This window comes from Diceros bicornis, chromosome 6 (assembly GCF_020826845.1).
Source record: "Diceros bicornis minor isolate mBicDic1 chromosome 6, mDicBic1.mat.cur, whole genome shotgun sequence".
NCBI lineage: Eukaryota > Metazoa > Chordata > Mammalia > Perissodactyla > Rhinocerotidae > Diceros > Diceros bicornis.
The window spans coordinates 34,171,595-34,195,764 of NC_080745.1; the positions used below are offsets into that span (position 1 = coordinate 34,171,595).

Consider the following 24,170-nt stretch of genomic DNA (forward strand, 5'->3'; position numbering starts at 1 on the left):
GGGCCTTTTTTTTCCCTTGAAGGATAAGTGTATTAAATATTCCTAATTCTCTTAAGTATTATGCTGCATAGAAAGGGTGAAACACTTTGCAAATGGTTAGATGAACACAGAAGGTTGTATTTTATTCCTTTTAGATTCAAGTAATAAACAGACCTATTCTCTCTTACAGAGTCGTGGACAGGCTGTATATAAAGGGCTCAGTATTTTTTAATCACCTTTTTTGGAGGACTGAATAGTTTATAAATTACTGTCTAGAGTGAGCCAGGAATGGAATAGTGTAGTGGAAAATGCAGCAATTGGCTTAAAACAGCTTACAGATGTTAGATTAGGGGAAATCTAATGGAGACAGTGCTGGTTTTGCTTAGGATGTACTATGAACAGATGTGCAATTATGTCTTTTCAGGCCTGCATAATGATCCATATAATAGAGATAGGGTTTTTATTTCTGATTAAAACAAAAGGTAGGATGGTCATTTATTTTTCAGGATTCCACAGGAATATTATTTGGAAGACATATGGAAGTTCTTCGCCCACAGCTTATAAAAATTGGTGGACGGATTTACAGGAAGAATCCCATCCAAGAACAGACTTATCAACATGAAGAAGAAGATGAAGACTTTTATCAAGGTAATCCTAGTTGCTCGTTGGTCAGATTAGAAGTAAAATGTTCTCTGTATTGTAAAAGCAATTCTTTGTTTTGTTTCGGTGTGTTTCTGTGTGAGTGCTGAAATTTGAGATGTTTGGTCTCTCATAGCTCCATTTGTGTTGATGTCTTGGGGACTGTTGAGTTTGGGTTTGATGGGGTGTTCTCACTTGCAGTTCATAACTCAGGTTATGTTTCTTCTTTGTGTAGAGGCTTAAATGTAATAGAGGTGATTTTAGTTAACTGTTAATATTAACCATTAATATTTTGTGACAATTAAGTTCTTTTATCTGAAAGTTGTGAATTAATATATATAAATTATTGAAATAAATTAACATATGTAAAGTATTTTCTCCAGTGCCCAATAATGTTAGTTGTTACTATTATTGTCGTGTTATTTTTTTCTTCTTTGCAGTTATGTACAGGCAGTTCCAAATACACAACTAACATAACTTTATTATTATGTAGGGATAATTTTTTTTTTTTTTTGCTTGAAGATTCACCGTGAGCTAACATCTGTGCCAGTCTTTCTCTATTTTGTATGTGGGTGGCTGCCACAGCATGGCTACCGATGAGTGGTGTAGGTCCGAAGGGGTTAGTCTTAGAGGGGTAGCGGTGGGGGTTGGTCTTCCCTGTGGTCCTCCGCATTGTTTCTGTTCCGCTTTGGGGCCTTGAGTTCCTTTATTTCACCTCTTCTTTTCTCTTTGTCTCGGCTATATGGAGTAAGTTCTCCTAGTATCGCTCCTACCTCATTCACTGAAGCAATTTTGTGTCTTAATACTAAAAAGCGCTGAGTTGTACATTTTAAGAGGATGAATTTTATGTTATGTGAATTATATCTCCATAAAAAAGTAGTAAAAAAATTTTTATTGTATCTTAGCTTCTGGGAGAAAACAGTTAAATAGTGGTACATATATACTACTTTTCCAAGGTTCCAAGACTCGGAGATTTAAAATAGTCATGTGTTTTTTATTGTTCTAAGAGCAGGTCAGATGGAATGTCAGAGCAGTGTTCTGCAATGTGAAGTGTTGGGCTGTTCTTTTTGTTTGTGTATTGCTTTTTTTGTGGGGAGGAAGATTTGCCCTGAGCTAACATCTGTGCCAGTCTTCCTCTATTTTGTATGTGGGTCACTGCCATAGCATGGCTTGATGAATGGTGTAGGTCCGTGCCTGGGACCTGAACCCGTGAACCTGGGCCACCGAAGCAGAGCATGCCTGACTTAACTACTATGCCATGGGGTCAGCGCCTGTATTCCTTTTTTTAAACCTTGAGACTGATTGACAGCTGGAGAGAAGACTATTTGTCCACAGAGCAGCAGCTCTGAGTGGGATGTTTTGGTTTCTGTGCAGGCTTCATGGAGTGTGCAGAAGAGCCCTGTGATGCCTACGAGGTGGTGCAGACCCAGCAAGGCTTCCGGTGTACCGTAAAGGCCCCCAGCCTGCTCTACAAGTGAGTGAGGCCCTTGGCAGCTTCCCGGGGAGGAACTTCCAGGAAGCTCAGTGGGAAGCTGACTCTTCTCTTTTCCACACTTTTTGCAATGCTTGATTACTAATGACAAAGTAGTTTAGTGTTTTATGTCCTAGAATTTCTAAGGACAGATTGCAGGTTAGTTTCATCATTCCACATGTATCACCAAGTTCTGTTGATTTTACCTCTTAAATATCTTATGAATCCAACACTTCTCTTTCTTTACTGCCACTCCGCTGTCTCTTCTGTAGCTTACTTCCAATAGCCTACTTACTGGTCTCTCCACATTGATTCTTGCTGTGCTCCCAGTCAGTTCTTCACATTGAGGGTGGAATGATATAGTTTTTTTTTTTGGTGAGGAAGATCAGCCCTGATTTAATATCCATTGCCAATCTTCCTCTTTTTGCTGAGGAAGATTAGCGCTGAGCTAACATCTTTGCCCGTCTTCTTCCGCTTTGTATATGGGATGCCACCACAGCATGGCCCAATGAGCAGTGCACAGGTCTGTGCCTGGAATCCGAACCTGCAAACCCTGTGCTGCTGAAGTGGAGCATGCAAACTTAACCACTACACCACCGGGCCACCCCTGGAATTATTTTTTTAAGAGGCAAATCTGGTTATTTTACTACCTCTCCTTAAAATCCGTTAATGTCTTTCCATTGAAGATGGAATTCTATTCCATTAGTAATGACCAAACTCTTGAACATGACTTAGCCAGCCTTGTGTTTTTCAGTCTCAGCTAACACCACCCTTCCCCGGCTTTGCACTTAAGCCCAACTGGGCTTTTCTTCAGTTCCTCAAATATGCTGTGCTCCTTCCTGCCTTAGAGCTTTGGCATATACTGTTCCCTTTGCCGTATCATCTCTCCTCTTCCTTACGTAGTTATATTCTTCTTCCTCAGGGAAGCTTGCTTAGATACCATCATACCCAACACCCACATTGATTACCCTACTATATGTTTCCATAATACCCTCTGCTTTTCCTTTGTAGGATTACTCAGTTTTGTGTTTATATTTATTTGTGTGCTATTTGATATTTCCTTCATTGGATGGGAAGCTTCTTGAAGGCAGGAATGTGTCTGTTCTATTAATCTTCAATGCGTGTCAAAGACTGATATGCTTTTTCCAGTGTCATCTTTATGAATTGCTTGGAAACTTGGATCACTTCAATCTGTTCTTGCTTGCGTAATTGCCCACATTCTGTCCCATATTAACCACTAATGTGATTAGCTTCTGTGGCTAACTGGCTTCTGCCTTTGAAGACAGGCTGGTCTAGGAAGTCCATAAATTGTTTTCTGTATTGTACTGAATTAAGTCTGTCCAAGCTCCTCTATGAGAGGAGATCTACAAATATGGAATCATATACCTTGAAGCTCCAAGAGGCAAATAGTTTCATTTTCATCAACCTTGAGAGTATTGTGAAACGCCTATTATTGATGAAATCCTTCTCCTGGAATGTGGCCAAATGGGAAATCAAAGGCTAACCCTGACAGCTCACTTTCCTCTCAGGCTCCAGTGACATTTTCTTCTAAGAAACATGATTTTAGGAAGTCATGGCTTTGTTTCCTGGTAAAATCAATGTAACTTGTCTTCCTTGATGTGTAATTTGCTACTGCTAAGGTGTGTAAAAATTCCTTAGACGTCTGAGTCTAACTTGATGATCTTTTGAATTCTATATATTCTAAGTACTTATTATGTTCCAGATGACTTGCATGTTAGATTAGGTATTAGTTCTGCTAAATTCTAATTAATAGACGGTATTTACTAGAAAGATTGATTTCTTGTGAATCATTTCTGTAGGCTTATTTGGATCAAGGAAGAAATTATTTGGCCAAACTAATTTACAGTCAAAGCCTAATAGTGGTAACACCTGTCCGTGGACAAGATCTAATACTGTGGTTCTCAACCTCATGTGCACATTAGAGTCACCTGGGAGGCTTTTAAAACTTCTGATTCCTGGGTGCACCCCAGACCAATAAATCAGAATCTCTGAGAGCTGGACCCAGGCATCTTTAGTTTTTGAAGCCCCTCGGGTGATTCCAACGTGTAGCCAAGATTGAGAACCACTCGATCTGGTAGGAATTTCCACTCAGAAATTCAATAAGGAAGTCACCCTTTCACTATGTATCTGTATTATTGTAGTGGATGTTTTAGACTTCCCATGTAAACCTCTTTTGAGTCTGCCTCACTCTTAACTGGAAGGATGCCATCATGGGCTTAATGAGAATAGCATGGACTGTACTGAGTTATGTGCCAGTCACTGGGAAGCCCTTTTATATATGAGCACATTTAATCCTTAAGAACAACCTTATGATACTTAGTTATTATTCACTCCATTTTTATAAGTAAGGAAGTAGGCTTAGAGTGGTTAAATGACTTGCCCAAGGTTTGTTTGATTCTAAAGACTCTTTAACCTCAACCACTTCCTTTTCTAAGGTGCCTAGACTATTGATGACACTTTGAGCCCACTACTTTTTGTGATAGGCTTGTCCACTAGCCACATACTAACAGGCCAGAGGCTGGTTGAAAGCACCGCTTACTGATAAGGCCTGGAAAGACAAAGGCCTGACAGAGTTGGTGTGATAGAATCTCTAGCCCAACACGGAGGAAAACCACATGGAAATTGTGGACTTCTAATCCTCTTCTAAACATCTTTTTTAAAAAAAACTGGCTTACTACAATAGATCTTAATGGAAATAATCAGGCTTGGTAATCCCATAAAAAACCAAATGCACAATTTAAGACATAGTCATCCATGCTATTGGGTACTGTAATTGAAATCATAGAAGCCAAAATATTGTTGATGATGGGGAAGTTTATTCTCTTAACTTTATAGTCTTGTGATGGTCTCTTAGTGGTTTTTGGATTCTGAAACTTCTCTCCTGGAATCCGGTAGTCTCATTTACTTACACATCTAATTACTATGGGTTCCAGAAGATAACCTTGGATTGTCAGAATTGTTTATACTAGGAGGCATAGGCAAGTAATGTAAATGAGTCAATAGATGATTGAAGTGGAGCAGATGAAAGACAGTAGGGAGTGATGGGGACTGTGGTGAACTCTTGTTCCATTTTTAGAGATGAGAATAGGCTCTAGCCTATTGTTGCCATGAGTTGTCAGATCTTCTAATTTTTCTAAAGAACCTACAGATCTATATTTTTAGGTGAAATTTCCCAATTTTTAGGTGAAATCTTCCAAATAAAACATGTCTAAGTGCTGAATCCAGCCTGAGGGTTACTTGTTTACTTGCTGTGCTTTTGAATCTATCCTGAATAGTGGACCCTGCTCTTTGCTAAGCTCTTCAGTCTTATTGATCAAGGATAATTCCCTTAGGACGAACTCATTATATAGTTAATTTGCTCTCCAAAGGACAAGGTGTTCCCTCCTCGTACTGTAGACCCATTGGTTGCTGGAAGTGCCCTTTGAGAGCATGCCAGTTTTCCTTTTACTGAACTGCAGACCCAGATTTTGAATCTAATTTTGAGAAGCAAACAGGTGTTGGACATAGTTACCCTATCTATATATTGAAGTGGCTGTAGGGCGTCATTTTGCCAGTGAGTGTAATGCAGCATGTTTTATAAAGCTGTATGACTTGTAATTTCCTCTGCAAAAATTGAGCTTTTACTGAAGCGCTTTTCTGTAAGGGAGTATCTCTGGCCGCATATGATTTAAATAGAATTCTTTATTCTGGTACGTTTTGACTTAACATCCTTCCATTAATTAATTTTTCTTTATATTATAGGCATATAGTTGGAAAGAGAGGGGACACTAGGAAGAAACTAGAAGTGGAGACCAAAACTTCTATTAGCATTCCTAAGCCTGGACAAGAAGGAGAAATTGGTAAGACTCAGTATATATATAAGTTGTATTTGCAAACACTTTTGCATGTGTATGGAATAATGTGACCCAGCTGAGGTGTTGAGTGACTGTATTCTTTATGGGGTTCTACAGCTATTGGCCTTTTTATAATATATCAGTATCAACCTCCCAAATGAGGGAAGATGTAGTTAGACAACCTTATCTTGATTGAGTACCTGGGCCTTCATTTTATGCTTCACCATGCGCTGATGGAATAAAGCTTCCAGATCTCATTGAGCACTAGCAGATTTCTTTTATGCTTTAGTAGCTTGAAATAGAGTTTGTGAGTTATTTCAAGTTAGAATTAGAGAAAATCAATGAGATCAGCGAATTCGAAATAAAGTTTAGCCCTTTCCATAAGTGTTCTCTTGTTTTTACCTTGCTTTGTAGACTGGAAAGAAAATTATGAGAGTAATGATTAAAATAACCTGCTTCAAATAACTGCTCAGGTGAGGAAAAATAGTTTAGCAATGTAAATCAAGTCAGAAATTGTCTGTCCCAAGCATCAGTGTGAACCAAGGGCACAGGCTTGTGTTGTAAAATGGCTTTGAGTGAGGGGCACTGTAGGGATAAAATTTTTAAAAACCCATTCTAAAATGATAGGACTTTTTCAAAGTCAAATAAGTGCAGCAGCCTCCAATAATTCATTTTCCATAAACACCCAAAGATTGTATTAAGTTTTAGGAGAAAAAAGTTACAAGTACTCTTCTCATTTTGTGCTGTGTAAGAATAATCACTGTGACAGATAAGCAGCAGTGGACTTTAGAGCGGTGCTGTCCAAAAGGACTTTCTGTGATAATGGGAATGTTCTGTATCTGCACTGTCTGGTACGGGAGCCAACAACCACGTGTGACTATGAGTGCTTGAAATGTAGCTAGCGTGACTGAGAAACTGAATTTTTAATTCTGTTTAATTCTAATTTATTTTACTTTTAATGTAACTAGCTACATGTGGGCTCCTATATTGGACAGCAAAGTGTTCGAGTTTTCCCCAGCCCTTTGGTAACTTCAGCAAACTCTAGCATATGAACTTTAATGACATTTTTGAAGGACTTTCGTTAAAATAAATATTCAGTTCGTTAAAATTACAGATACAAAAACTTGGGTCTTTCCTTAAGTTTAAAGGTTCAAGTTACAAATATTGAAGTAATTTTATAATTGTATTAAAGGTTATTTCTTTATCTAGTTTTTTTCTGATGATAAAATTAATACATGCTTTCAAAAAACGAAAGCTTGCAGAAATTGTATATAAAGTGTAAAGGGATGTCTCTCTCTCTCTCTCTTTTTTTTTTTTGTGAGGAAGATCAGCCCTGAGCTAACATCCATGCCAAGTCTCCTTTTTTTGCTGAGGAAGACCAGCCCTGAGCTAACATCTATTGCCAATCCTCCTCCTTTTTTTTTTTTCCCCTTTTTCTCCCCAAAGCCCCAGTAGATAGTTGTATGTCATAGTTGCACATCCTTCTAGTTGCTGTATGTGGGACGAGGCCTCAGCATGGCTGGAGAAGCAGTGCGTCGGTGCGCACCCAGGATCCGAACCTGGGCCGCCAGTAGTGGAGCGCGCGCACTTAACCACTAAGCCACGGGGCAGGCCCAAGGGATGTCTCTTGTAATATAACCTCAGACATAATCACTATTAACAGTTGAATGTGTTCCCCATTTTTTCTATCCATATAGTAACATAATTTTTATTGCAGTAAAAAGTATGACATGGTATAAATGTGGAGACCTTAGCCATTTTACAATACTGGAGTCATTCCAAAGTTTATCCAGAAAAGGGGAGGCAGGTTGTAAATTCCATTTTGACTTAGCACATATATTTCAATGTGAAAAACGAGTGTGTCTAATTGTTAAAAGTAAGAATTTATTGGAACTAATTTAATTGAAAAACAAGAAGATAAACTGGCTTATTGATCTTGTAGGGAAGTAAAGTATATAGGAAAATCAGATTTACTGGTTAGAGTAAATTGAGTTGTGATGTGAAATCAAAACTGCAGTTGCATTGGTGTGGTATTTGCTGTCATTTATTCATTTTCTTTTGCCTCTCCTAAATTAGACTAGAGAAGGAAATGATTTAGTAGGTTTTAATTTGTCCTCTAGTCAAGGATCTGGTCTACTCTGTTTTGAAGTCTCAGGCAATGGGGTAGAAAAAGATGCTTTTAAAATGGTACTGTCATTGTAGTTAGGGAATTGGTTTTTTAAAATTTAACATCAGTGCCTTTAATAATTTTCTTCCTATATTTTCCTTGTAGTCCTTAGACCCATGCCACGTAAGTTCTGGTCTCAGATATTTGTAGTTGTAGAATATTTCTAACCTCATCATATTTGCTCTTTAGTCATTGTTTAATGAGCTTGGAATCTTTTTTTGAAATCAGTCTGTCTGAGCACCTTTCAAGTGCCCTTTTCAATTTTCTGTGTTACAAAAATGAAAACATCTTATTAGTCTTATTCTTTACCAAACCACCTCCTGAATGAAAAAGAACAGATTTAGCATTTTGTACCAAACTTTTACAGATATAAAACATAAACGTGAGTTTTAAGCTTCCCTTCCCTCCACCCCTTTTTCTTTTAGTTTCTCACTGTATTTTTGATCTCTGGCAGAGATAATTATAATTTCTACTTTCCTTCAATTTTGCCCCAGTTTGCCTTTGAACCCTCCTATATCAGTACTTCTCTAGCACAATATTTGGGTGCCTGCTATGGATACTTCCTTTCACTGGGCATTTGAGTCTTTTGGATTCTTAAAATATTCTATTTGATAGTATAAATAATGTCATTAGAAAACACTGTCTCTCTACTTCTTACATTTTTAGGTTATTATTTATGTCAATTTTTTACTTAGGCAAACAGTTCTCAGGCTTTCTGTTCATTCATTCATTCACAATTTACTTCTTTTCCTAGAAATTTCCATCTTGTTTCTCTACAACAAAATGGATATGATATCTTCATTCTTATTAAGAAGTAGAAAGGTTGTTCTTATAGCAAATTTCAAGTGCTTTAATGGAAAATATTAGGACAAATAAATGGGATTATTTCTTTAACTTCTGCAGTTGCCTGGAAGGAACAAGCTTTGTGCTCTTTAAAGTACGTAGCACATATTGCTGCTATTGCAGCTAATACGTCAATATTTTATGTCATATTCAGAAGTCTGTCTTTTACTCTTTAATAAATAGTCTGTTGAAATGCCAGTTTTGTTCATTGTTCATATCTTCTGCACCTTTCCTTAGTTTCTGTTTTGAAACAAGCCTTGCCAGTTCTGGAACCTAGAAGTTCAATACCTGCTTAAACAGAGATTGTATAATCCCTAAACGGTTTTGTTTTTTGCAGACAATGGTCTATGCTTTGTGGCTTTTTTCCCCCTACTGTCATTTATGTATGCTTAAAGACATAGTCCAGATCAAAGAAGGCCAAATTACACCAAAATGTAGAAATTTGGTATCCATCCATGCAATATAGATGTAGATAAACATTTTTACTTTGTTTTTGTTTTCATACTTATAGAATAGGATTGTATATGTTGTAGTAGACTTGCCTTTGTTCTTTTACTATCATGGAGCACTAATAATTTTTGCCACAGTGTTTTTTTTAATTGAGGTAAAATTTATGACAGAAAATTCTATTTTTTTGTTCTTAATTTTTTATCGTTATTTGAATTTTTGTGTGTGGTATTGTTCTTACTTTTTTTGTTGTTGTGGTAAAATATACACAACATACAATTCACCATTTTGACCATTTTGAAGTGTTGAATTCATTTAGCACATTTACAATGTTGTGCAACCATCACCATTATCTAGTTCCAGAACATTTTTTTAAATTATTATTTTATTGAGGTCATATTGGCTTATAACAGAATATTTTTATTATCTTAAAAGGAAACCCCATACCCATTAAGCAGTTACTCCCCATTCCTCCCTACCCCTAGTCCTTGGCTACCACTAATCTTCTTTCTGTCTCTATGAATTTGCCAGTTCTGGATATTTCCTATAAATGGAAACATACAGTATGTGGCTTTTTGTGTCTGGCATCTTTCCCTTAGCATAATGTTTTCAAGATTCATCCATATTTTTGCATGTATCAGTACTTCATTCCTTTTTTTTGGCTGAATAATATTCCATTGTATGGAGATACTACATTTTGTTTATCTGTTTATCAGTTGATGGACATTTGTGTTGTTTCTACCTTTTGGTATTGTGACTAGAGCTGCTATGAAGATTTGTCTACAAGTTTTTTTTTTGATCACCTTTTTTACTTCTTGTGGCTTTCTATCTAGGAGTGGAATTGCTGGGTCATATGGTAATTCTCTCTTTAATTCTTTAAGGAATTGCCAGACTTTTCCATAGCAGCTGCACCATTTTACATTCCCACCAACAAGCTATGAGGGTTTGCTTTGTAGCTTTTGAACTAATTTTTCTCTTCATCAGCTGGTCTTAAGGATATTCTGTTTTTAGATCTTATTCTGCTTACAATTGAATTCATTGGTAACTTTCTTACCCCTGGTACTGTCCCCTGTTCAGAATTATGTACCCGTTCAGGATTGCTTTAGCTCCCCAGAGATGACGGTATTAGGAGGTCCCTATCTTATAAGCACTTGATGATCCTTGAACATGTTAACTCTTTTTTTTTTTTTTTGCTTACAGTAATCACTGGCCAGCATCGAAGTGGTGTAATTTCAGCCCGAACTCGGATTGATGTTCTTTTGCTCACTTTTAGAAGAAAGCAGCCCTTCACTCACTTCCTTGCCTTTTTCCTCAATGAAGTTGAAGTTCAGGAGCGATTCCTGAAGTTCCAGGAAGAGGTACTGGAGAAATGCTCCATGGTAAGCAGCAAACAAAACAAAAAGCTAAAAAGGAAAATGAAGAGTACAAAAATGATTCGTAATTCAAACAGTAGATACAAATCTCTCCTCCTACCAAAATAGGTAATCATTTGTGGTGGTTTCTTTTAATTCTGAATTGACATAAGTCTCTATATATTATTGAGATATTCTTTAAAAATTTCAAGACACAAAAGGATCATCCTAATGGGCACACTATTCTGCACCTCGTGGGTGGCAATGTTAATGAGATGCCATTATCTGTAGGTCTTCTGCCTCTGGGTAGTCATGGCTTATTTGGGGTTAGTAACTAAAAGACAAATTTGCATATAGAATTGTCATACTTATGTAAGAGTGAAATGCTTGTGACTAGGGTAATAGCAGATGAGTTTAGTTTTCAAACTCCTTTTGGATATAACTTTAGGTGATTTAAAGAAATATTTATTGATTTTTTAAAATATTTATGAAGGTAATATATATTTATTATAGAAAATTTAGAAAATACAGAAAAGATTAATAAAAAGTCACCCATCATCTCACCACTGAGAGATAATGATGTGGCTTATTTGTGTGTGTGTACACACACATACATTTAAAAAATAAAATGTGACTTGTATATGGTTTTATATCTTGCTTTCTTTGAAATTTAGCATTATACCTTGATCATTGTTTTGTCATTGAACAAAAACGTTAAGTCTTTTTACCTTTGCTTTGGAGACCAGAAAGGAAATTATAGCAGTGATGACTGAAATAGCATAATCTGTTTCAGTAAATCTTCAAGTGACTTAATTTTTAATGGCTGCTTACTATTCAGTCATATGGATATATAATTATTTAACCTTTTTTTCTGTTTTTTCATTATTATAACTAATGATGTTATGAGTATTCTTCTGCATATATTTTTCTGCACTACTCTAATTAGTTTCTTACTCAGTAAATTGCTGAAAGTGGAAAGAGAGTATTTGTGTGTTTGAGGTTTTTGATATATATATATCCAAATTACCTTCAGGAAATGTTATAGCACTTTATATTCCAAATTGTAGGTTTCTTTAAGTTTCTTTTCCTACCCTTGCCAGTATTAGGTGTTATCATTCTTTTAAGTTTTTTTTGTAGTCCAATTGATAAAAAATACTAGCTCATTGCTTTACTGTTCATTTATTTGATTATTGGTGAGGTAAGACTTTTTCATATGTTTAACTCTTGTTTCTTCATGTCTTGGCTGATTTTTCTCTGAGAGTGTTAATTTTTTAATTTATTTGTAAGAACCTCATGTATATTAAGAAGATCAATATTACTTCATAATTTACATTTAACTTTTTAGTTCATTTGGAATGTATTGGATATATAGTCAGTGGTAAGACTGTAACATTTTTTTTAAACTCCTATTTAGTTAACCAGTTATCCCCAGGAGAATTAAAATTTTTTATTTTACCTTAAAAATTATCGTACAGTAAAATGGACTTTTTTGGGCGTACATTTCTATGAATTTTAACATGTGTAGAGTTGTGTAACCACCTACCACACCAAAATAAAGAACAATTCTACCACTCGAGAAACTCCCTCATGCTGTCCCTCTATAGTCACCTCTTCCCCACCTCAAACCCTGGCAATCACTGATCTCTTCTTGGTTAGTATAGTTTTGTCTTTCTGAGACTGCCATATAAATGGGATCAACAGTATGTAACCTTTTGAGACTGGCTTTTTTCACTCAGCATAATGCCTTTGAGATTCATCCATGTCGTTCTATGTATCAGTGGTTTCTTTGTATTGCTGAGTAGTATTCCACTATATAGATGCACCAGAGTTTGTTTATCCATCCCCCCATTGGAGGACATTTGAATTGTTTCCAGTTTTTGGCAATTATGAATAGAACTGCTATAAACATTTGTGTACAGGTTTTTTATGTGAACGTAATTTCCATTTCTTTAAATACCCAGGAGTGGGATTGCTGGAATATATGGTGGGTGTATGTTAACTTTATAAGAAACTGCCCAACTGTTTTTCAGAGTGCCTGTACCGTTTTGCATTCCCACCAGAAACATAAGAGAATTCCACTTGCTCTACATCCTTGTCACCATTTGGTGTTGTTGGCATTTTTATTTTAGCCATTCTAATAGGTGTATAGTGGTATCTTATTGTGGTTTTAATTTACATTTCTCTAATAGCTGATGATGATAAACATCTTTTTATGTGCTTTTTTGCCATCCTTATATCTTCTTTGGTGAGGTGTCCACATCTTTTGCTCATTTAAAAATTGATTGTTTTCTTACTGTTGAGTTTTGAGGGTTCTTTTATATCTATTCTGGATACAAGTCCTTTCAAGGATATGTGATTTCCAAATCTTTTCTCCCAGGCTGTAGCTTGTCTTCTCATTCTCTTATCAGTGTCTTTTGCAGAGCAAAGTTTTTAAATTTTGATGAAGTCCAAAATTATTAATTTTTCTTTTACAGATTGTACTATTTTTTTTTTGCTGTGAAAGATTTGCCCTGAGATAACATCTGTTGCCAATCTTCTTCTCTTTTTTTTTCCCCTCTCCAAAGCCCCAGTACATATTTGTATATTCTAGTTGTAAGTCCTTCTAGTTCTTCTATGTGAGCTGCTGCCACAGCATGGCTACTGACAGATGAGTAGTGTGGTTTTGCACCCGGGAACTTTAACTGCTAGGCCATTTTACTTTTGATGTCATGTTTGAGAACTCTTTGCCTAACCCTAAGTCATGAAGATTTTCTCTTAGAATTTTTATAGTTCTGCTTTTTTATATTTAGATCTGTGATCCAGTTAATTTTTTTATTGATGTCTTAATAATTTATAACATTGTGAAATTTTGGTTGTACATTATTGTTTGTCAGTCACCATATACATGTCTCCCTTGACCCCCTGTGCCCTCCCCCCACCCCCTTGCCCCTGGTAAACACTATACAGTTCTCTCTGTCTGTGTGTTGGTTTATATTCCAGATATGAGTGAGATCATGTGGTGTTTGTCTTTCTCTCTGGCTTATTTCACTTAACATAATACCCTCCAGGTCCATCCATGTTGTTGCAAATGGGACAATTTTGTCTTTTTTATGGCTAAGTAGTATTCCATTGTATATATATACCACAACTTCTTTATCTAATCATCAGTCAAGGGACGTTTGTGTTGCTTCCACTTCTTGGCTATAATGGATAATGCTGCAGTGAACTTAGGGGTGCATAAGCCTCTTGGGATTGTTGATTTCAATTTCGTTGGATAGATTCCCAGTAGTGGGATAGCTGTGATCCAGTTAATTTTTGTATAAGGTGTAAAGTTTAGGTTGAGGTTCTTTTTTTTTGCTTATGGATGTCCATACTGTGTTTTCTCAGTCTTGTAGCAAAGAGAGGAATAAAAGCATGTGGAATAAAATAGAACAATGGTTAATATCTTTGGTTCTTGAAACAGATGGACCTAGGTCTGATTCTGGGTTCCTCGATCTGTGTAGACTTGGGCGAGTGAACATCTCCAAATCTTTACAGCTTGCTTTGGAGAGTTGCAGGAAGGATTAAATGAGATAACATAAAGTACTCAGCATGGTGCTTGATACATAATAAGCATTTAATAAGTGGTAGCAGCTACTTCTGCTATTTTTACGGCTGGTTAGGTTAAAGTTATTACAATTACTTGGAGTATTAGGAGTAGATGAGAGCTGTCTTTGATAGTCGTGGGCAAGGTCAGGGAAAACGTTTTGGGTGAAAATATTTACAAGATCCTTCCTCCTCTCCTTTTCCCTTTTTCTTTTTGCTTTCTCCTGTCCTGCCCATATTGTGCAAGCTGGTTCTTAGGTGTTAGAATATGATGATAAAGATATGCAGATATAGAAATATTAGAATCCAAGAACGTTTTGGGGCCGGGGGTGAGAATTGATTATTTAAGAAGGAGGCTGTGAAGGTGAACAGAGTCATACTGTCTATTCTGTATGAATAGACAGTGTAGAATTGTATAACCCATTTTTAAGTGACATTGTAACTTGGCATTTATGTACCTGAATGAGGGCACATCTATAAGTCAAATACTCAAATACTATATATATATATTGTATGTAAAATTAGTTAACCATGAGAATATCTTTTTTTCCCTTAACATTTCGTAGCAAGATGATTTCATTCTCACTGGGAGTGGAGGTGGGGTAGGAGAAGATCAGGAACGCTGAAGTTTCCATATGGGCTGGTAAATTTTTTTGGTGGAGGAGGGGCTGCTAAGTTTTGAAGTTATTTTACCTTGTAAATACCATACCAACTTACTGAAGCTTAGTGATTATTTATTTTTTGGAGTGTTACTAATACTTGGTATGGGACAAGCAGATTGTAATAAATTAGCCTTTTTTTCTCTTTGTGTGTGTATACATTGTCTCACTTTTCTTTTGGCTCCTGACATGGGCTGACAGGAAACAAATATTGGAATGATTACTTTAACTCTGCCAGAACGAGGTTGGCTGCTATGAATGTCATGCTGGCCTTAATCAGTCCGAAGTACTTCCTTCCTGCTTTCAGGGAGACTCCATACTGATATTGCCTTCTTCCTGCTTTTAAATCAGGTCCTGATAACAACAGGGAGATAAGCACAGCATAAAAGAGTAAATAAGTAAGGGACCATTATCTACCTATCATATGGAAGAAATTTTTAGTGAATTTCATTCTGATGTTAGAACAACGGATGGGCAGATGGCTATAAAAGCCTGTAAGCGTTTTCCGGTAGTACTCTGCATTTGTTACCCCAACTTAGGTGAGTTCCCTTCTAGGAACTTTAAAGAACATATACGTGTTCACTGATATAGCAGTTGTTCCCTGAAAGACTGTGGCATTCAGTCTTTTGGTTTCTCTGAGACTCAGTTGACATCTCTGATAGAATTTCTTCATCTCCAAAATAGGAATGATCTCAACATTCTCTTACAGGAAAAAGATGACAGCTTTTTATATAATGTTGGCTTATAAATTTTTTAAATTTATATATGTATTTGTTATATACATTTATTAAAATAAAATTATGGTATACACACTGTTTTGTAACTATGTTTTTGATTTAACAACATATTTCAGGTCAATACATATAAGTGTAATTACTGTTTTTAATTGCTTTGAAGTATTCTATTCTGTGAATGTACCTTAACATATTTAATCAATCTCCTATTGATGGAACAATAAAGGAAATTATTTCTATTAAATAATGCTGTAATGAACATTTTTGTACATGTGTCTTTATGTCCTTGGCTGATGGTTTGTTTGGGATACATTTTGGGGTAAATTCTTAGAAGTAGAATACGTGGGTTAAGGGAATGTAAACTTTAAATTTTTGATAGTTTTTTTCCATTTTATTTAAAAAATCAACTTTATTCTGTTACAACTTACATACAATGTAATGCACCTGTTTTAAGAGTACACTTTGATGAGTTTTGACAAACGTATACAACAGTTTAACAACCATCACAAACAAGACATAGAACATTTCCATCACCCCACAAAGTTCCCTTGTACCTCTTTGTGGTCAGTCCCCCTGCCATCTCATCTCCAACCAGCGATTCCAGGCAACCACTTATCTGCTGCTTGTTACTATTAGATTTCCCCTTACTAGAATTTCATATAAATGGAATTATACAGTATATAGTTTAGTTTTATAGGCAACTGTCAGAACTATTACCAAAGTGGTTGTGCCTCTTCTACTGCAAATAATACATGAGAGTTTAGGATGTTCCACATTCTTGTCAACATTTGGTGTCTGTCTTGTTTTGATTTTGGCCCCCCTGGTAGGCATGCTGTGGTGTCTTGTGGGTTTAGAATACATTTCCCTGATGGCTAATGCTGCTGAGCATCTTTTCATGTGCTTTCTGGCCTTTTATGTATGTGCCTTTGCGAAGTGTCAGTTCAAATCTTTTGTCCATTTTGGTGGTTGTTGGTGGTGGTGCTTTAACTTTTCTCTTTATTTTTTTATTGTGGTAAAGTGTACATAACATAAAATTTACCATTTTAACCATTTTTAAGTGTACACGTTTGCCTATTTTTAAGTGTTTTTTTGTTTGTTTCTTACTACTGAGTTGTAAGAGTTCTTGCATGTTGTAGAAACACATCCTTTATCAGATACATGTTTTACATCTATTTTGTCCCAGTCTGTGGTTTGTCTTTTCATTTTGTTAGTGTTTTTTAAAAAGCAGAAATTTTTAATATGATAGTCTAATTTTTTTATAGTTTATGCTTTTTGTGTTGTCTCTAAAAATCGCTGCCTACCCCAAGATGTCAAAGTTTTCTTCTATAAACTACAAACTATAAAACTATGTTTTATATTTTAGCTTTTATGTTTAGGTCAGTGATTCATTTTGAGTTAATTTTTATGTACAGTGAGAGGTAAGGATTGAGATTCATTTTTTCTCATATAGATATCTAGTTGTTCAAGCACCATTTGTTGAAAAGATTATCCTTTTCCTGTTGAATGACCTTGATACCTTTGTGAAAAGTCAAATGACTGTATACGTCTGGGTCTGTTTCTGGACTATGTTCTGTGCGTTTATCTATATGTCTATTCTTGCACCAATACTATACAGTCTTGGTTACTATAGCTTTATAATCAGTCGTGTAACAGATAGTGTAAGTTCTCCAACTTTGTTCGTTTTCAAGATTGTTTTGTCTATTCACAATGCTTTGTATTTCCATATAAATTTTAGAATCATCTTGTAATTGATACCATAATGCCTGCTGGGATTTTGATTAGAATTGTATTGAATCTATAGATCAGTTTGGGGAGAATTATCGTCTTAACAATATTGAGTTTTCTAATCCATAAACATGGTATATGTTTATTGTTTAGGTCTTCTTTAATTTCTCTTAGTAATGTCTTATAGTTTTCAGTGTACAGGTTGCACATATCGCTTGTTAAAGTTTATTCCTAATTTTTATTTTTTGATGCTATTATAAATGAAACTGCTTTTTAATTTCATTTTCTAATTGTATGCTGCTTGTGTTATTATTATTATTATTTTTTAGCTTTGTAATATAGTTTATTTATTGTGGTAACATTGGTTTATAACATTGTATAAATTTCAGGTGTACATCATTATACTTCTATTTCTGCATAGATTATATCATGTTCTCATGTTCACCACCCAAATACTAATTACAATCCATCACCCCACACATGTGCCTAATTATCCCTTTCACCCTCCTCCCTCCCTTCTTCCCCTCTGGTAACCACCAATCCAGTCTCTGTCTCTATGTGTTTGTTGTTTTTATCTACTACTTAATGAGTGAGATCATACGGTATTTGACCTTCTCCCTCTGACTTATTTTGCTTAGCGTAATACCCTCAATGTCCATCCATGTTGTCACAAATGGCTGGATTTCATCGTTTCTTATGGCTGAGTAGTATTCCATTGTGTATATATATCACATCTTCTTCATCCATTCATCCCTTGATGGGCACTTAGGCTGCTTCCAAATCTTGGCTATTGTGAATAATGCTGCAGTGAACACAGGGGTGCATGTATCTTTACGCATTGGTGTTTTCGTGTTCTTTGGATAAATATATGCTGCTTGTATTAAAATTGCCCTAGGTTTTTCATGTTTGGGGATGGTACTGTAAATGGTATCTTTTATTTTCAGCTTTCAGGGGTGCATTATTACTTTATAGAAATACAGTTGATTTTTGTATGTTGACCTTGTATCCTGTGACCTTGCTAAATTCACTTATTAGTCCTAGTAATTGTGTATTAGTTTGCTAGGGCTGCTATAACAAAGTACCACAGACTGGGTGGCTTAAACAATAAAAATTTATTTTCTCACAATTCTGGAGGCTAGAAGTCCAAGATCTAGATATTAACAGGGTTGGTTTCTTCCAAGTCCTCTCTCCTTGGCTTGTAGATGGCCATCTTCTTCTGGTATTGTCAATTGGTCTTCCCTATGTGTGTGTCTGTGTCCTAGTCTCCTCTTTTTATAAGAACACCAGTCATACTGGATTAGGGCCCACCTCTTTGACCTCATTTTACCTTAATTACCTCTTTAAAGACCTTTGTGCAGTCCAGTCACATTCTGAGTTAATGGGGGTTAGGACTTCAACATGTGAATTTTGGGGAGACAAAATTCAGCCCATAACAAATTGTTCTGTAGTTTACTTATAACTTTCTACTTATATAATCATTTCATCTGTGAATAAAGATAGTTTTATTTCTTTCATTTCAATCTGTGTGCCTAGTATTTCTTTTTCTTGCCTTATTGCATTCAATAGGACCGCCAATACAGTGTTGAATAGAAAAGATGAGAGAGGACATTCTTTCCTTGTTCTTGATCACAGGAGGAAAGAATTCAGTCTTTTATTATTATTATTATTTTTTTATACTTTTATTTATTTATTTTTCCCCCAAAGCCCCAGTGATAGTTGTATGTCATAGCTGCACATCCTTCTAGTTGCTGTATGTGGGACGTGGCCTCAGCATGGCCGGAGAAGCGGTGCGTCGGTGCGCGCCCGGGATCCGAACCCGGGTCGCCAGTAGCAGAGTGCGCACACTTAACCGCTAAGCCACGGGGCCGGCCCCAGTCTTTTATTATTAAGTTTAATGTAAGCTGTAGGTTTTTTCACAGACGCCCTTCGTCTGGTTGAGGAAATTCCATTCTGTTCCTAGTTTGCTAAGAATTTTTTAAAAACATCATGACTGTTAAACTTTGTCAGTTACTTTTTCAATATCTATAAGATTTACATATTTTTTTCTTCATAGTGTAAATATGCTTTATTACATTAATTGGTTTTTTAATTTTAAACCAGTCTTGCTCCTTAGATAACCTCACTTGGTTTTGATGTATTATCATTTTATATATTGTTAGATTTGATTTACTAGAGCTTATTAAGGAGTTTTATATCTATGTTCATGAGAAGTTATTGGTTTTAGTTTTCTTTTCTTGTGATGTCTTCATCTGGTTTTGATATTAGGGTAATACTGACTATCTAATTCAAAACCAGAGAGTAAAATGAGTTGGGAAGTGTTCTCTTCTTTATTTTCTGAGTTCGTGTAGATATTATTTCTTCCTTAAAGGTTTAGTAGAATTCACCAGTGAAGCCATCTAGATTGGGAGTTTTCTGAGAAAGTTTTACGTTATGAATTCTGTTTCTTTAGCCAAGTTAGGACTATTTAGGTTTATCTACTTCTTCTTGAGTGTGTTTCGGTGTTTTGTGTCTTTCAAGGAATTTGTGTATTTCATCTTATGTTTTTGAATTTTATTGGAATAAAAGTGTTGATATATTTTATTTTTTTAATGGCTGCAAGTTCTGTAGTGATATTCCCTCTTTTATTGCTGATATTGATAATTTGTGCCTTTTCTGTTTTATTTCTGATCTGTCTAGCCAGAGGTTTATCAATTGTATTGGTCCTTTTAAAAAAAACCTAGCTTTTGGTTCCATTGATTTTTCTCTATTGTCTATTTTCTATTTCATTGATTTCTGCTTTTATCTTTATTATTGTATTTCTTATGCATAGCTTTGGGTTTAATTTCATCTTTCCTTTTTTGGCTTCTTAATGTAGAAACTTATATCTTTGATATGAGACTTTTCTAAGAAAGAAGCACTTAAAGATGTTAATTTCCCTCTACACATTACTTTATCTGCATCCCCTCAAACTTGATATGTGTACTTTCATTTTCATTTAGTTCAAAATATTTTCTTATTTCCCGTGTGATTTTTTTTTTAGTATTTTAATTAAACTTTTTATTTTAAGATAATTATAGATTCACATGCATTGTAAGCCTCATGATTTCTTATTTGACCCATATGTTACTTAGAAGTATGTTGTTTACTTTTCTACATTTGAGGATTTTCCAAATATCTTTTTATTACTGATTTCTAATTTAATTCTTTTGGTCAGATAACATATTCAGTATGATTCCAGTTCTTTTAAATGCATTTATACCTGTTTTCTGTTCCAGAATTTGGTCTATCTTGGTAAATGTTCTATGTACAGTTGAAAAAGGTGTGTATTCCGATGTTTTGTGGTTGATTGTTTTATAAATGTTTTATGTCATCTGGTCATTAGTGATCTTTATGTCTTCTATATCCATACTGATGTTCTATCTACTTGTACTGTTAATTACTGAGAGAGGACTGTTGAAATCTCCAACTATAATTGTGGATTCACCTCTTTCTCCTTTCAGTTCTGTCATTGTTTTCATATCTTCTTTTTTTTGTTTGGAGTATGGAAAATTTATGATTAGCCAGCATAATCAGAAGGTGATAGACTAGTGTCCTAAAAAACCATCTTAAAATCATACAGAATCTTGAGGCAGTTATATAGGGGAAATGAGCAGGAAAGGAGGGAATTTAGGGACGTCGACCATCTGGTGTGATGCAATTCAAAGGTGCCATATTATCTCTTTCTTCTGTCATTCATGATGGGTACCAACGTAGAGTTTTTCTTTCTGGAGGTCATCATGTTCCTTGGGAATTCAGAGAACAAAATTATCGTCTTATCACAGCTGGGAGATATACGTAAGCAAGAGTCATAGAACTAGCAGATCGTGTATTTTGCAGAAGTGAAAGGTGCTTAGTCATCTAGGCTATGTACAGGCTAGAGTGCATTCTCAGTGACTAGTGAGTCAGGATCACAGTTACAATATTGCTTCCTTTCCCTAAGGTGGCTTCCCTCATGCTAACTTAAAATGTAGCTGTTACACCAGTGCTTCAGATCAGACTTACTGTTCAGCTTTTAAGGGCTGATCACATGGGCCCATCTGAATAATTCAACATCGTGTCACTATTTTTTTTTTACTTTTAAAAATTTTATTGTGGTCACATTGGTTTATACCATTGTATAAATTTAAGGTGTACATCATTATACTTCTGTTTATGCATAGATTACATCATGTTCACCACCCAAAGACTAATTACAGTCCATCACCACACACATGTGCCTAATCATGCCTTTTGCCCTCCTCCCTCCCCCCCTTCCTCTCTGGTAACCTTCAATCCAATCTCTGTCTCTGTGTGTTTGTTTGTTGTTGTTATCTTCTACTTATGAGTGAGATCGTACGGTATTTGACCTTCTCCCTCTGACTTATTTTGCTTAGCATAATACCCTCAATGTCCATCTTGTTGTCACAAATGGCTGGATTTCATCATTTCTTATGGCTGAGTAGTATTCCATTGTGTATATATCGTATCTTCTTGATGAATTGATCCCTTTATAATTATGAAATGTCCCTTTTTATCCCTAATAGCATTCCTTGTTCTGAGATCTACTTTTTCTGATGTTAATATAGTCATTCTGGTTTTCTTTTGATTAGTATTTGCATTGTATATCTATTTCCATCCTTTCACTTTTAGCATATTTGTATCTTTATATTCAAAATAAGTTTCTTAAAGGCAGCATATAGTTGGATATTGTTTTTTATTTTATTTTTATTTTTTAATTTTTTTAATTTTTATTTTTTTTCCCCCAAAGCCCCAGTAGATAATTGTATGTCATAGTTGCACAGCCTTCTAGTTGCTGTATGTGGGATGCGGCCTCAGCATGGCCGGAGAAGCGGTGCGTCGGTGCACGCCCGGGATCCGAACCTGGGCCACTAGCAGCGGAGCGCGCGCACCTAACTGCCAAGCCATGGGGCCAGCCCAGGATATTGTTTTTTTTAATCTGGTCTGACATCTCTGCCTTTTAACTGGAGTGATTAGGCCATTTACTTTTAATGTAATTATAGATATGGGTGAGTTTAAATCTACCATTTTGCAGTTTTTTTGGCCCCATCTTTTGTTTGTTTTTTTTTTCTTACTATTTTTTGGATCGAGGATTTTTTTAAAATTTCATTTTATCCACACTAGTGGCTTATTAGCTACACCTGTTGGTTTTATTTTTTAAGTAAAAGCTCTAAGGCTTACAAAAATGTCTTTAATTCATCACCTTCGAATAATAATATACCACTTTATTTATAAGAACCTTACAATATATCGTCTGTTTTCTTCCTCCTATCCTTTGTCTAGTTGTCATTAATTTTGCTTCTATATATAAATAACTTTCTGTAAGATTTCTTATAGTTCAGGTTTGCTGGAAACACTTTCTCTGAGCTCTTATTTGTCTGAAAAAAATCTTTAATTCATCTTCTTTTTTGAAAGATAATTTTTACTGGTTTTAGGATTCTAAGTTGATAGTTTTTTCTTTCAGCATTAGAAAGACATCATTCTGTTGTCTTTTGCTTGTATAATTTCTAATAAGAAATCTGTTGTAATTCCTTGTTCCTTTATGTGTAATATGTTTAGCTGCCTTTTTTTTCTCTTATGGGAAATAATTTTAAATTTATAAAAATTGTGAAAAAAATAATACAAGGAATACCTATATGCTCTAATGCTATATGATCTAATAATGTTCTTTGTAACATTTGCAATACAAGTTCCAGGGTAAGGTCAGGAATTGCATTTAACTTTCACTCCTTTAACCTCTTTTAATTGGAACATTTCATAGTCTTTCTGACTTTTATGTCATTGACATATTTGAAGTAGAGCGTTCTTTTTTGCGTTTGTCTTATGTTTCCTCATGGTTAGCTTGGTGTTACGCTTTCTCCGAGTGTTGCATAGGTGGTGGTGTGTCCTTCTGAGGATATCACATCTAGGGACATATATTGTTCATCTGTCTTTCATAGGTGATGTTATATTCAGTCAAGATGTTGCCCAATTTCTCCTAAGTATAATAACTATATTTTATATTTCCCTTGTGACTAATAAGCAACCTGTGGGGAGATACTCTAGGATTGTGCAAGTATCCTGCTCCTCATCAACATTTCTCCTGAGCTTAGCATCCATTGATGATTCTGGCCTCATTCAATCTTTACCATGATGGTTGCAAAATGATCATTTTCCAACTCTAGCGCTCACTTTACATTTAGTATTCAGCCTTCTACATTCTACTGTAAGCAGGAGACCTTCCTTCTCCCTTTACTTTTACATTTATTTATTATGTGTATGGTTTCATGAATTTTAATTTTTTTCGAGGGCTCACAATTTACTGCTGTGCTTAATTATTTGGTGCTTAAAATATCTCAGATTTGTCTCAGGGTCTCCTCAAACCTTTTTTGGGTATACGTCTTCCTTGGCCTGTGCGTGTGCTTTTGTTCCAGTTCTCCCATATACATGGCTGCTTTTAAATGTCTTAATTTCTCTAAGGTCTTACCCCTGCTTCCTTTTGGAGCCTTAGATGTTCTGTTGTATCCCTGTGCCTCTAATCTCTTGTCCCCAGGTGCCCACAGGTCTGCTGTCTTCTGCAGCTCCCTTGCTGTGCGGGCACTACTTACAGTGGCCTCCACCCTGATATCCAGACTATGGCACTGTTCACAGTAGCACTCAGAGTCAGGCAAGACAGAAGCCAGTTCCTCAGGCAACCTCCTAAGACGCCAGAACATTGCAGTCTACTTTCATTCTTTTCCTT

At 35.7% G+C, this 24,170-nt stretch overlaps 1 protein-coding gene across 6 annotated transcripts in view; it reads left to right on the plus strand.

Moving 5' to 3' along the window:
* The window catches only part of ASCC1 (activating signal cointegrator 1 complex subunit 1), a 101,681-nt gene that overhangs the window by 1,254 nt on the left and 76,257 nt on the right, over nucleotides 1-24,170 (plus strand). For 5 of the 6 annotated variants that reach the window (XM_058543231.1, XM_058543232.1, XM_058543234.1 and 2 more), the window contains exons 2-5: nucleotides 486-627; nucleotides 1,993-2,092; nucleotides 5,852-5,949; nucleotides 10,601-10,779. In XM_058543231.1, the coding sequence (XP_058399214.1) occupies nucleotides 516-627; nucleotides 1,993-2,092; nucleotides 5,852-5,949; nucleotides 10,601-10,779 (489 nt within the window). In that variant the 5' untranslated portion in view covers nucleotides 486-515. Of the gene's footprint in view, nucleotides 1-465; nucleotides 628-1,992; nucleotides 2,093-5,851; nucleotides 5,950-10,600; nucleotides 10,780-24,170 lie in introns of all 6 variants that reach the window. The other variant, XM_058543233.1, reaches the window with a different exon arrangement.